The 14,085-nt window shown below is 35.5% G+C and overlaps 2 protein-coding genes across 2 annotated transcripts; both read right to left on the bottom strand.

The window, feature by feature from the left end:
- Positions 1 to 7,226: 7,226 nt before the first annotated feature.
- LOC134705238 (uncharacterized) lies at positions 7,227 to 8,759 on the bottom strand. The gene has a single exon (XM_063564002.1). It carries the CDS (start codon positions 8,757 to 8,759, stop codon positions 7,227 to 7,229), a length of 1,533 nt encoding a protein of 510 aa, XP_063420072.1.
- A 906-nt stretch (positions 8,760 to 9,665) lies between these two features.
- LOC134705227 (uncharacterized) lies at positions 9,666 to 12,698 on the bottom strand. The gene has a single exon (XM_063563992.1). The coding sequence runs from the start codon at positions 12,696 to 12,698 to the stop codon at positions 9,666 to 9,668; it is 3,033 nt and encodes a 1,010-aa protein (XP_063420062.1).
- Between the last annotated feature and the right edge of the window lie 1,387 nt (positions 12,699 to 14,085).

Here is a 14,085-nt window from a genome sequence, read left to right as displayed (position 1 = left end):
TTCTGGGATGGGGAGGGGGCTATGGATTTTTTTCGGACAGACTTTTTTTTTGCCGTTGGCGAAAAACAATCTATTTTTTTGCCTACAAGTTGATTTGGCGCATTTGGATTGATTGATTGATTGATTGGTGTTTAACGCCACTTTCTGTTGTTTAGTGGCGATCGTTGGTGGCAGCCGGAGTGGCCGGAGAAAACCACCGACCTTATTTAGCAAAACTGACAAAATGCACATTTAGAAAACCAGCAGCTGCTCAAATGTAAAACTAACGTTATACAAGAAAGTATAAACAGTTATACTTACAAAAATACATATATCTGTTCAACTGACTTGATTTTTCTGCACGAATTGCAAACCATATAAAATGATTTTAATTCTTTGGAAAATAACTTATATCATTACGAAACACTCGAGCAATGCCAATGATACGACTAATAGATATGAACAATATTGGGATGATTTATATTTATTTGTTCCGTTCCTTTGAATTCGAATCAACTATCAAGTATTTTGTTATTTTTCACTACATATAAAGTTTTAATCTGTAGATACTAAAATGTTTACGATTATGAATGATATTATGAAATATCGATAATAAATATATATTTCAAATCGACTCTCAAACTTTTATACCCCTAAAACGTAAACTGCATTAAGATAAAAGGAAACAGAAATATATAAAGTCTTCTTATTATCAGTATATGAGCATACATCTTCTGAAGTTCTTCTTTGAATACAAATAATCGATGCGTTGTATTATGTAAGAGACAGCAAGGGACTACTAAAAGTTCCAACTGTATAAAAAGTAGGTAAAAGTTATTTCGAACATTTTGTATCGGATTGGCTCTTTTGACCTTTCTCTTAAATATGAAGTCATTGTTGTTGCAAACAATAGAAAATGCAGTACAACATTTTCTGAGTTGTTTTGTAATAATCACGTTAGGTGTGACAGTTTTAAATCCATATAAACCAATAACTGATAACAAAGACTTCTAATTTATTGAACACTTTTAAGATAACTTTTAAGAGTAATGGATCGTATCTGATTTTAAGAAGAACTTATAGGTACCGCGTTCCTCGAAATGTAAAAATCGACTACCAACACGGATTACGACCAAGTTGTAAAATATGATACATATACACACTGTAAGGGAACGACCATTTACCTTCGAAAAGGGAGGGGGAGGGCGCCGGGGATTTTTTTTTCTAAAAAATTATGCGGATTCCCAATTTGATGGAAAAAAAATATTCTGTTCTAGCATAGGGAAAAAAACACTGAAACAAAACTTCCCCCTTACCTTAAAGTGTAAAATTTTGAAAAAAATAACTTAATTGATAGCGCCGAACAAATAAATGAATTTTCTGACTCGGATATAAAAAAAAACCAAACAATAACCTCCCCTTTGACGTTAAATGGTCGCTGCCATTGAACAGACACAAGAAGCATCAAAAAGGGAAAATTAACAATTGGGAACGAAAATGGTCTCTTTTGTTTTAAATTTTTGTATAGAGTTTCCCTTGTGAAACCGAAATCTCCAAATCTGGCTGATGAATTCATATTCAATCAAATCAGTGTCATATTTTGAAGATGTAACATTCATCTTATTTGGTCTTTAAAAGTTTTAAACAAGAAAAAGGATTTTAGTATGCTATAATCTAGGTGCTCTTTTTAGATGTGCTCCTATATAACCTATGTTTGGGGGTTAAATCAAAATAAGTTTCCAGGAGTCCGAATTTTAAGCTGATTTTTAACATTTCTAAATACTTAAATTGAGAATTCTAGATATGTTTTTCCTCTTTTCAAGGGGAATTACATCATTTTACGTAGATGCACACATTTACCAATAATTTAATAAATCCTTTCTTTCAGAGTTTTGAAGAGAAGACAAGAAAATGCCTTATGAAGTATTGATTTCAGCTTCTGCATAATGTATTAATTTCCAAAGATTATACAGTAGGCGATATTAAAACAACCCACAGGTCTTACAGAATATCGTTTCGGCACTTCCATTAATTACTCAATGTTGCTCTAACAATAGCTTCTGTATTTTAGAACAATAAATATAAAATCTTTCTTTTATTGCAATTTTTGCAACATATACAAGATAACGACACAGTACTTTAACATGTTTTGTTTTATCAGTAAATTAGTGTTAGTGTTGTATATATCATTTTGTTAATGGAAGCATATCACTGTGCAGTCAACATCACGTAAAATGCAGGCCTGACTAATAAAAAGGGGATTGATTGAACTCCAAACGGAGTAAACCAATACAGATGCAATTTCTGCAATGTGTGAATCATCAGTAACACGAATCTAAAGTCGTATCTTGCAGAAAGAATCAAACTGGGACATGACAAAATCGGACATTTGGAATCTTTCAGAGATTTTGTCACAGAGTAAAAATGTCATTAGTGTTTCATGTATATCTATGATACCTTATGAGCTCATTTGCTGAATATTAAAAGTAAGGAAAACGCTTCCTTTATTTGAAGGAGAAAAATGTATAGAGACACTGGTAGTTTATGTTTTTATGCATTTGCTTATCTTATCTTACAGGCAAAAATCTTTCTGAGTTGACCTGCAAATTGATTTTTTTACATGCAACTTAAACAATCACAGTACCATCTTGTTAATATGACACCAATAGTGTTATAACACTTGATTTACTTCTTAACAAGACGTCACTTGGGGAAAACACGGCTGAATATTGCCATAAGCCTAAAATAGCGATGGAAGTGTAGACAATCAGGACAATTATATTAGGTCTTTCCACTTTTCGTGGAAAGACCTTTTGTTTTATCTTCAATCTGATCATTTTAAAAAAAAAAAAAAAATCTTCTGCCGTCTGAGATGCTTTTTTGTCTTACAACATATCTAATGGATCGTTGACCAATAATGTTGTACAGTAATGAGGGTTCCAAAACTCCCCCTGTCTGACCGAACACTTATTATTATAGGAGTAATCTCCCCGCGTCCTCTTTTTCTTGATATCGCTATGTCTCTTATGGGAGTTATTTCCCTTTGAAAATTTAAGATATGCAATTTGTTGGATAAATTCATACGTTATAAGTCGTAGAGGCGTACAGTCTTTTGATACGAAGTCCTTGGTCCATTTGAAGGAAATTCAAGTCAAAGGTCAAGGTCATGTAATAAATTTTGAATTTTGCTTGTTATCGTTATTCCAAAGAAACCGTGACAGTAAATGAATTGATGTTTTTGCCAAATAACTGTTTACAAAAAGGCGCAACTTTAACCTATTTAAGTCGAAGAGTTTTGGTTAACCCTTATATGAGTTTTCTCCACTTTTGTATTTGAAATCAGTATTTCTCCACAACCACACAAGTGATTGATCTGGGGTCTTTTGATTTGAAATCACTGACCTATGACCTCAAAATTGAGTTCAAGGTCAAAGGTCTAGATTTTGACCTTTGATAAACATTCTTCCTGGTTCATTTTAAAACAATTTTAAAAGTCTTCTGCATAAACCTATTAATCTTATTTTTTTTTTATATCAGTTTGATTTACCACATTACATCATCACGGAGTGACATTTTCTAAAATCGTTTTTTTTTAAATTTCCTTCTTATATCGAATTGGTTTTTAATTTTAAACGCGCGTTTCGTCTACAAAAGACTCATCAGTGACGCTCGAATCCAAAAAAGTTAAAAAGGCCAAATAAAGTACGAAGTTGAAGAGGATTGAGGACCAAAAATCCTAAAAGTTTTGCCAAATCCAGCTAAGGTAATCTATGCCTGAGGTAGAAAAGCCTGAGTATTTCAAAAATTCTAAATTTTGTAAACAGTTAATTTATAACTATAACCATATCAATGATAATTCATGTCAGCACAAAAACTGCTGACTACTGCATTGTCACTTTATCACTATTTTTATGTCTAATCGGACATTACCTAAAAAGAAGAATATTCTCTATAAATTATCATGTGATTTTAGGGTATGATATTGTAATTATCAATAATCAATAACAAAAATGCCACCGCATTCTGACCAGAAGTTATTAGTATATTAAGCAATTAGTCTTATGTGAAATAAATTATGATCTCCTGAAGAGCAGTCTTTTATTAATTTTCGTTACTCATCCTTTATCTGTGTCAATAATAAAGAATCCATATATTGGTCAATGAGAACAATTTAAGCCTTTCTGACATACTTCTGGAAATGAGTTCAAAGTATTCTGAAAAGTACAATGTTTCTGTGATACACTTGTTTCAATTCTATTATCAATTATTGCTAATAGGACGTCACAATTATATCTAAAATTGAAGATAAAATTAATAATGTTAGATTTCCCTTCGACTAGATCTTTTTCTAGAGCTCATCAATATATCAATGTGCTTTTCTTTGAATATATATCATATAACAAGTGCAATTTTTCACAAAACAACTTGATGAAATATAATTGGATTCCTCACTTTTTCCCAAACTCTGTAACACATTCGTCCATTTTCACCTTATTGTCATAATGATGCGTAGAGATACTTTTTCGTGAAGAGTATATATATTTACAGGAAAATCGCACGGAACATAAATGACACAGATTGTATAAAACGTTCTAAGCCAAAACACGAACAATTAAACACAAATCAGGAAAAATAGCTAGGTAATTTACCTACTAAGTTACTTAATTAATTCTCTTCATGTTCTTGAACATTTAAGGCATCAACAAGGGACTTCCAACTCGTTCTATCTTTCGCCTTTTCTCTATTTGATTCCAGGTGTAACCATGTCTTATTATTTTTGCTGCTATATCTCTTCTCCATGTGCCTTTATGTATCCTAGGCTTTTTTGTCTCTTGTGGTGTCCATGTCAGCACTTATTTACATGCCGGGTGTTATTAATTCTCAATATATGTCCAGTATATTTCAACTGCCTTCTCATGATCTCATGTACTATATTCATCACACTTGTTCTATCTTATAGCTCAGTGTTTGAAATAAAATTTGGCCATCTGATCTTAACAATTCGTCTCAAACAGTGTCCTTCAAATCCTCTTATTCGACTTTCTAATTTTTATGTTGTTTTACATGTTTCTGTACCGTAAGGCAGAACTGATCTAACATTGCTCGTATACGATATAATCCTAGTCTTACTAGGAATTCCTTTGTGTTTCCATATGTTGTTTAGGTTTTTGAATGCAGCAGCTGCTTTACCAATACAGATGATGACTTCTTCTTCAATATTTTCTATTGCATTGACTCTAGTACAACCAAGATATTTTAATGAATTGACTTGTTTGAGTCTTTCCGTTCACTGATATTGCGTTTTTGTTCTTTAAAGCTATATTCATCTCCTTAGTTTTTCGTTGCATTTATTTTCAGTCCTACTTTTGCTGCCTCCGATGTTACTGTATCCGTCTTTTTACATGTGTTCATGCGTGTGAGAAAAGAGCTAAATCAATGTTCTCCAAAAATGTAGTTAGTCCCTATTGTTTTATATGATATCAATTGTTGCCTTTTTCATTACCAAGTCAACCATTAAAAACGAGTCTAATAGTTTTCAGCTTTCTATCATGTCAATACAAAATTTAATCCTGGTATCTAGGATGAGTTTGGGTCTTCACTGGTTTGGCATATATTTCACTCATATGTTGCCATTTAGAGATTATGTCAATCTTATTGCCGTCAAGTTGCAAGACCTCAAATCTGTTCCTGAGTTCGATATTGAATTTTTGGTTTGTTTCAGGCTGGTGAAGTTTTAGAAAGTCTTTAATCTTGCTTGATGTTTTGCATTGTTTGTTTTCCCTTAATTTTAGTCTGATCTTTCCAATGACTAGGTGATGATCACTATTTACATCTGCAACTCTTTATTTAACAGTGATGAACTTTTTATCTTTTTAATTAGTATGTGGTCAATCTGGTTTTTTTCACTTTCCCATTTGGAGACACCCATGTGGCTATGTGTATGTTTTTATGGTCAAAGATTGTTTCCCAATTATAAGATGATTCGTTATACACACCTCTACTAATCTGGCACCATTTTTGTTAATTTCCCTCAGTCCTTTTTTCCCCATCACATTTTATGAAACTGTTATAGTAAAACCTACTTTTGATTAAAATCTCTAATGCTGGTAAGCATATCGTGCTTTTGTATGTCCACACTCATCTGATTTAATTTATCATTAATAATCCTTTTTTCGTTTTTAATGTAATTATTCGTTGGGGCACATCATTGGGTAACAGTCATATGCCCACACTTTGTCTTCGTGCGTAAATTTATCATTCTCTCATTTACTGCTATTCATTCAACAACAGACTTACTTGCTTTGTCTCTCAAAAGAAAAGCAACACCTTTCTGGTGGCTACCATCTGTACGTCATGACCAGTAAATTTCTGTATCTGGATTGTGTATCAACTTTCCTCGACCAGTCCTTCTGCATTCACTAATACCCAATACATAAAGTTTTAAGCTCTTAATTTCCTTAATATTTTGAGCAGTTCTGCTTGTGTCGTTCATAGTTTAAATATTCCAACAACCAAAATTCAGACTTTGTTAAGGAGACAAAACAGAGTTTTATTAAGATATTAAGATAAGACGTGGCACGGTACTTGTTTATCCCAAATTCATGTATTTGGTTTAGATGTTATATGTGTTATTCTCGTGGGATTTTGTCTGATGCTTGGTCCGTTTCTGTGTGTATTGCGTTTCGGTGTTGTGTCATTGTTCTCCTCTTATATTTAATGTGTTTCCCTCGGTTTTAGTTTGTTACCCCGATTTTGTATTTTGTCCATGGATTTATGAGTTTTGAACAGCGGTATACTACTGTTGCCTTTATTTCTCAAAATTATGTTGCTATTCATAGGCTGCATAGGTTTTAATTTGTCTACACTTGTTTATATTTCTGTAGTATTAGTTTCTTGCCGTGGCTGAGTATCTGGCTAAGCAGACAAGCCCCTTTCCAGGAGGGCCAGGGATTTATACATTATCTTAGAGTGGTATAATCAGACTTTTTAGGCACAAATAAGAAATACTAGCTGGTTTTACTTGTATTGATTCTAAACTCCATTTGCACATAAATCTCAACGTCATAAGTAGCATGATTTACAATACATACATAGCGGTACCGCGAACGTATAATGAACACAGTCCTGAACATCCTGGGGGCCCGCGAATGATAATTTAAGCAATAAATAAAGAAAAAACTTTAAAATGAAATAACTATTGTCTCTCAAATGAAATAAAACTTTAACTTTTTACACTTAAACAGTCTTTATGTTTTACGGAACGGTTGAATCCAACTTTTGATTTTCTCCTTGGCATCAGTTTTTGCTTTTCTAGTTGAAGTAATAGTATTGTCACTGGAATCACACGGACTATCTGTTGATAAGAGTTCAAGTGGATATAGCTTACTTATTGGTCTAGATGTCGTGCCATTTTTAGTGCATAAAATGGCAGACCTACAAAGTCCATCTCTCCCATAAACTAACTTAACGATAATCGCTATATTCCACACTGTCCTTGGGGTATCATCATGAATCTGTACAATGTCGCCCACTTTAATGATTTGAGTGTTATTTCCGGTGTTTCTATGTTGTTCCCTAAGTGAAGTGAGATATTCTCGTCGCCATCTGTTCCAGAAGTCGTGAATAATGCGTTTTTGAACACTAGATTGTCTATTTGCTGTGTAATGTGTTAAGTTTTGTACGTTCTCCTCACTGCTGAAATTAATTGTTCCTGAATACGGTAAAGTTTTAACCCGTCTTCCATAGAGAAGATGAGACGGTGTAAGCGGTTCATCATCGGTAAGGTCCGTTGATACGTGGGTTAACGGACGATCATTTAATATAGCCTCTATCTCGATCACAATTGTCTCTAGCACTCTAAAAGTAACTAGTGCTCGTCCTAACACTTTCTTTATGCAATTCTTGGTCAAGCCGATCAATCGTTCCCACCAACCACCATACCATGGGGCACGTTTCGGAATAAATTTCCACTGAGTTCCATATATGTTGAGTTGTTCCTGAATAGAAGTAGATTTTGTAAGCATTTCAATTTCCTTCGCTGCTGCGGTATGTGTTGTACAATTGTCAGACATCATGATTTTTGGTAACGATTTGCGGCTGGTGAATCTCCTAAACGCTAGAATGAATGTTTGTTCTGTAAGGTCTTCGACGATTTCCAAATGCACATCTCTAGTGTTAGCGCAGGTGAATAGACAAATATATGCTTTACTAGTACTGTTGCTTTTTGTTCTAACATGCAATGCTCCTGTGAAGTCGACACCGGTTACGGTAAACGGTGGTGAATCATTAAGTCTGTCGGACGGCAGTGGTGGTGGGTCGGGTGTATGATAGGGTTTTCCTGTAATTTTTCGGCAAGTAACGCAATTACGGAGTATTGATTTAACACATTGTCGAATCGACGGAATCCAGTAAGACTGGCGAATAAATGTCACTGTACTTTCTAATCCAGAGTGAAAATTCTTTGCGTGTGCATCCATCACAATTAATTTACAAAATCTGTCTTTGTTCGGTATTAGTACTGGAAATTTAGCTGATTCATCAATAGGTGCATTGTTAATTCTCCCACCACAACGGATAATGTTCATTTTATCCATGTACAATCTAAGTTGCTTCACTAGCGCATTTTTCTCTGATTTGTTGTTTAAACTCTCAATAACATCCGGGTATTTACGCAGTTGCGAATCTCGAATCCATGAAGTCGAAGCAGTCTGAATTTCATTGACACTAAGATTTCCTGTTAGTTTGTCATTATTTCTACAGTTGTTTATGAATCGGTACATGTATGCAGTTATACGCAAAAGTTTTTGGTATGAGCTGTAGCTTTGTATATCCATAATTTTACTTATTCCTTCATAAGATCTGATTTTCTGTTGCGGTTCACTAGTTGATTGTCCTTGCTCAATGGTAGTGCTAAGAATGTGTGATTCTTTATTCTTCCACTGTGGCCAGTTTGATTTGCCAGTGAGTCATTCGGGTCCTTTCATCCAAAGATCCAATTTTAGGAATTTGGTTGCAGTTACTCCTCTCGATAGCATATCTGCCGGATTTGAATCTGTCGGACAGTACTTCCATGTATATTCTTGCGTAATTTCGTTAATTTCCTTCACTCGATTACTAACGAAAACGGGTAATTGTTTCTCAGTAGTAAGCCAACTTAAAGTTATCTGACTGTCACTCCATAATGTGACGCTTGTAACATCCAAGTGCGATTTCAAATGCTTGACGAGTCTTGCGCCTATCAAAGCTGCACTGAGTTCTAACTTCGGAATTGTTAACTGTTTCAGTGGTGTCTCTCGATTCTTTGACATGATAAGTACGGTTTCTTTTCCACTGACTAAATATGCGCATGCTCCATAGGCTTTCAAGCTTGCATCCGTAAACACATGTAATTCTACATTGTCTGATTTTTCTTTGAAATACGGTCTATTAATTTCCAAATGTGAACATTCATTAATATCTTTTAGTACACACTTCCATTCTGTTGGAATTTCAGATGTAAGAGGTTCATCCCAATTTAATCCTTTCTCCCACAAAGTCTGCATAAGCATCTTACTACGCACAGTTACTGGACCAATAAGTCCGAGTGGATCATAGATTTTAGACGATTGTCTTAAAATCTCTCGTTTTGTCATACGTGTATCTTCAATATCGGTGTATTCCGGTTTGGCGAAAGTAAGTGTGTCGTTTCAAGTGTTCCATCTCAATCCAAGCACTTTTATGAGTTCGTCTTTGTCTAATACGCTGTGTGAATTTGCGCGGTCTCGCAAAAGTTGAGAATTTGAAGCCCATGAGCGCAAGTTAAATCCTGCTCTAATGAATAAGTCTCTTGATGTATCAAAATATTTCAGTAATGCACTCTCTGTAGGAAAACTCGACAGTATATTATCAACATACAAATCGTTCTTTAAAGTGTCAGTATATTCACAACGGTTCTCTCTCAAGTGTTTTTGTAGAACGGAATTCAGTATGAATGGCGATGAAGTGGCTCCAAATAATACAGACTTAAATCGGTAAGTTGATAGTGGAGTTGATGGGTCTGTTGGTGTATCGAACCAAAAGAAACGTGTGACATCTCTATCCTGTGTCTCTAATCCAACGTTCAAGAACGCCTTCTCTATATCAGTAGTAACGGCAAATTGGTGTAAACGAAATCTTAAAAGAATGCCGACTAAGTCATTTAAATTGGGTGGAGTAGTCATCAAACAATCATTAAGACTAGACGATTCTGGTGTTGCTTTACAACTGCAGTCGAATACGACCCTGATTGGTGTTGTTGTTGAATCTTTTCTCACAGCATGATGCGGAATATAGTGTATTTTGATCTTTTCATCGGCCTCATTAGTAGTATCCACTTTCTCTATGAAGCCCCTTTTCTCCTGCTCAGCCATTATTTCTCCATATTTTTCCAGTAGTTTGGGTTCTTTGCTAAGTCTTCTTACTACACTTTCCGTCCTTCGTTGTGCAATGGCTTTATTTGTCGGTAACGTAGGGTGATCCTCTTTCCATGGTAACGTTACAAAATATCTGTTGTCATGGTAACGAATTTGTTTCTCTTCATAAGTCTTTTGAATATCCATCTGTTCTTCTAACTTTGTAGTGTCAATTTTCTCGGTAGCCAGTGACTCTATTTTCCAAAATTTCTCCAAGTCGTACTCATCGGTTTTTGTTGCAATCATCACGTTCATCATTGAAGCTTTCTTGTATCCATCTGTGTCAGAGTTGTGTGAATGTAGCGTTCCAGACAACAGGTATCCGATTTTTGATTGAACAGCTGTCGGTCCTTCGCCTCGGATAATATCATTCTGAACAATTGACCAGAAGTAATCAGCTCCAATTAGAATAGAAATTTCAAAGTTTTCATCTGCTGTTACTGGGTGAGCTAATTTGATTCCTGACAAATATGTAAGTTTTGCTGCTTGGCGTACATAGGTTCTCATCGGTACTGCGATCTCTGGAACGATCAAGACTCGAATCGGAAGTTTACCCTCTGTAGTTATGAGATATACCAATCGTGTACTCAAATGGCGAATTTTAGTACTATTTGCATTGTCTCCAAATCCGGATAGGTTAACGCTTTCAGTTCCAGTAGGTTTGAGTTTCAATTTTTCGGCTAATTCCTCTGTGATAAATGAGCGCTGTGCGCCTTCGTCAAACAATATTTTTGCATCAAGTATTTCATGTTCTGCACTTACTGGGTTAATTGCTGTCTTCAAAAGTACACGATCTGTCGATTGCGAGTGTAAAACAGTGTCTGGTTCCTCCGCGTTGTGTTGAACTGTGCCTACGGTTATATCCCCTGTTGGTTTGTTGTCTTCATTTGTTTTAACATTGTCTTTGCAAATGCTGGTGTGATGACGTTTGTGACACTTGTTGCAAGTTTTTGTAGATTTACATGCGGACAAGCTATGGTGTCCTAGACAGTTAAAGCATAAACGATCTTTTTTCACTATTGACATCCGGCCATTGTAATCAGATACTTTAGTGCAATTAACAGACGAGTGTGGCTCCTTACAGTACGCACAGAGTGGCTTGGGTTTAGTGTTAGTTGCGTTTGTATTCTTGTTACCTCTATTTCGATTACTATAATTTGTATTTGTCAGAAAGGCGGCGGTAGCTGTAGGGTGTTCTAACTGTTCTGAAGTTTTGCCTGCATCCATAATATAAAGTTCATCGAAAATTCCACGGCGTAATTCATTCAGTTGTAAATCTGTAGATCTATATTGTCTGGCAAGATTTCTGCGGATTTCACCGGGTAGTTTGTTCATAATAATGGGCACTAAAAACGCTCCATATGTGTCTTCACTTTGACCTAATGACTCCAATCCTCTAATGTGTATCTCAATTTCATCGTAGAAGTTTTTCATGCTAAATATCGTGTATTTAGTGGCTGGTATATCAACTAGTGCTTGCATATACTTCTGTCTTATTACATGTGATTGTCCATATCTTTCTTGCAGTAAAGAAATAGCTTTCTCATAATTTGCATGTGTAAGCGCAAACCCTGTGACGGTTTTCAATGCTTCATCATGGAGTAGTGACTTCAAATAATTAAATTTCTGAACATTTCCAAGAGTAGTGTTTTCGTGAACGGATATCTCGTATGAATCCCAAAATGACTGCCACTGCATAATATTACCATCAAAGGTAGGAAGATTCAATTTGGGCAACTTGTTGTACTCATTTAATCTAGTGTTACTACGTGAAAACTGAGTTTCCGGTACACGGAAGTTTGAATTACATGTATTCTGTTTATTGTATATCTCGGGTTGAGCATAACTTTGTTGATCATGAGCAGGTTGAGCATAACTTGGTTGATCATGAGCGGGTTGAGCATGAGCGGGCTGAGCAGAGGCGGGTTGAGCAGAGGCGGAATGTGAAGGGTCGCTATAACTGACAAAATCTTTTGCATTTGTACTGAGTGTAGATGTATTGACAAGAATGAGCTTTTGTATTTGCGTTATTTTTCCATCTAATGTGTAAGCATACTCATCTGAATCGACGATCTCGGCTTCTACTTCTCCTTCATCAAGATTTTCTAGAATGTCCTCATTAAGTTTTTGTAGTGTCTCTTGTTTCTTCAACAGATTGTTCACAATTTTAGTTAACTCTTCAGTGTTCACGGGCTCGTCTCCGTCGTCTCGGATGTCCTCAAATTTCTTCAAAAGTCGGGAAATAACGCTTCTGTGTCCTGCACGTATAGAACGTAGTTTGGAACTCATCTTGGTCCTACGGCACCAATATCTTAGAGTGGTATAATCAGACTTTTTAGGCACAAATAAGAAATACTAGCTGGTTTTACTTGTATTGATTCTAAACTCCATTTGCACATAAATCTCAACGTCATAAGTAGCATGACGTTACAATACATACATAGCGGTACCGCGAACGTATAATGAACACAGTCCTGAACATACATCAAGGTTTCCGTCCTCTAGATGAGCTGCTAGCCAAAGCTTATGACTCCCATTTTACCTTTGGTTTTGTATCAATTGAGTTGTCTTTCTCTTAGATGAACTACTTTAACAGAGTTATGATCTTCATCTAAACAATTATTAATGTTGTGGGTGCTAGGGCATGTCCACACGTCGGTTGGCCTACATAATACATCTCTGTGGTCCTTGCTGCTCCGCGATCCTCCTTTATTTTTGCTTTAGGATACTAGACCCTAGTTACCATGTGTCGTCGCGTGGAGGCATTGCAGAAGTCTTGAATATTGCATATTGAATATTTGACCTACCGAATTAGACTATTTACTGGATTTGTAATCACATAAGCAACACGACGGGTGCCGCATGTGGAGCAGGATCTGCTTACCCTTCCGGAGCACCTGAGATCACCCCTAGTTTTTGGTGGGGTTCGTATTGTTTATTCTTTAGTTTTCTATGTTGTGTCATGTGTACTATTGTTTTTCTGTTTGTCTTTTTCATTTTTAGCCATGGCGTTGTCAGTTTGTTTTAGATTTACGAGTTTGACTGTCCCTTTGGTGTCTTTCGTCCCTCTTTTGCAGAAGTTATGTACTGGCAAAAATATTTACACACTCGGCGTCATTCAACTGCCAATTAAGCTAGCTAGCGGTGGCGAAAAACATATGGCTCCTTATATACAATCCTATAGAACATACCACCAGCCGTATAATTTAGCTCAAGCAGAAACATAACGCCTTTAAATGTATTCTGAAATTGACCATACATGATATCATGCTATTTTTCGATGTGTCGAGCCACATGGTTGGCTGGTATAGGAATTACTGGTTCCCAAACAACATTTAGTTGACACAGATTGTATACCAAGATATTATCAAAGCAAGAAAACGAATAATTAACAAAATGCAGGAAAACTAGATAATTCTGTTTGAACTTCAACATTACGTGTCTGTCCATATTTCACATTCTTGATAGGGGGCGACCAACTTTTCAGAACCTTCCAATCTAGTTTATAATCAATTTTTTTTTTTTCGTATTTATATATAAGAAACATATATTTGGCATTTGACTTAAGACTAAGAATATTCAATATCAACCATTATAAATATCCAAATGGAATAAAAACCTTGAAAGCATCGATTTCTACAATTGAATCATTTATTGTATTATAACTGGCTATGTC

This window comes from Mytilus trossulus, chromosome 1, assembly GCF_036588685.1.
Source record: "Mytilus trossulus isolate FHL-02 chromosome 1, PNRI_Mtr1.1.1.hap1, whole genome shotgun sequence".
NCBI lineage: Eukaryota > Metazoa > Mollusca > Bivalvia > Mytilida > Mytilidae > Mytilus > Mytilus trossulus.
This window is presented reverse-complemented; position numbering and strand designations above follow the sequence as displayed.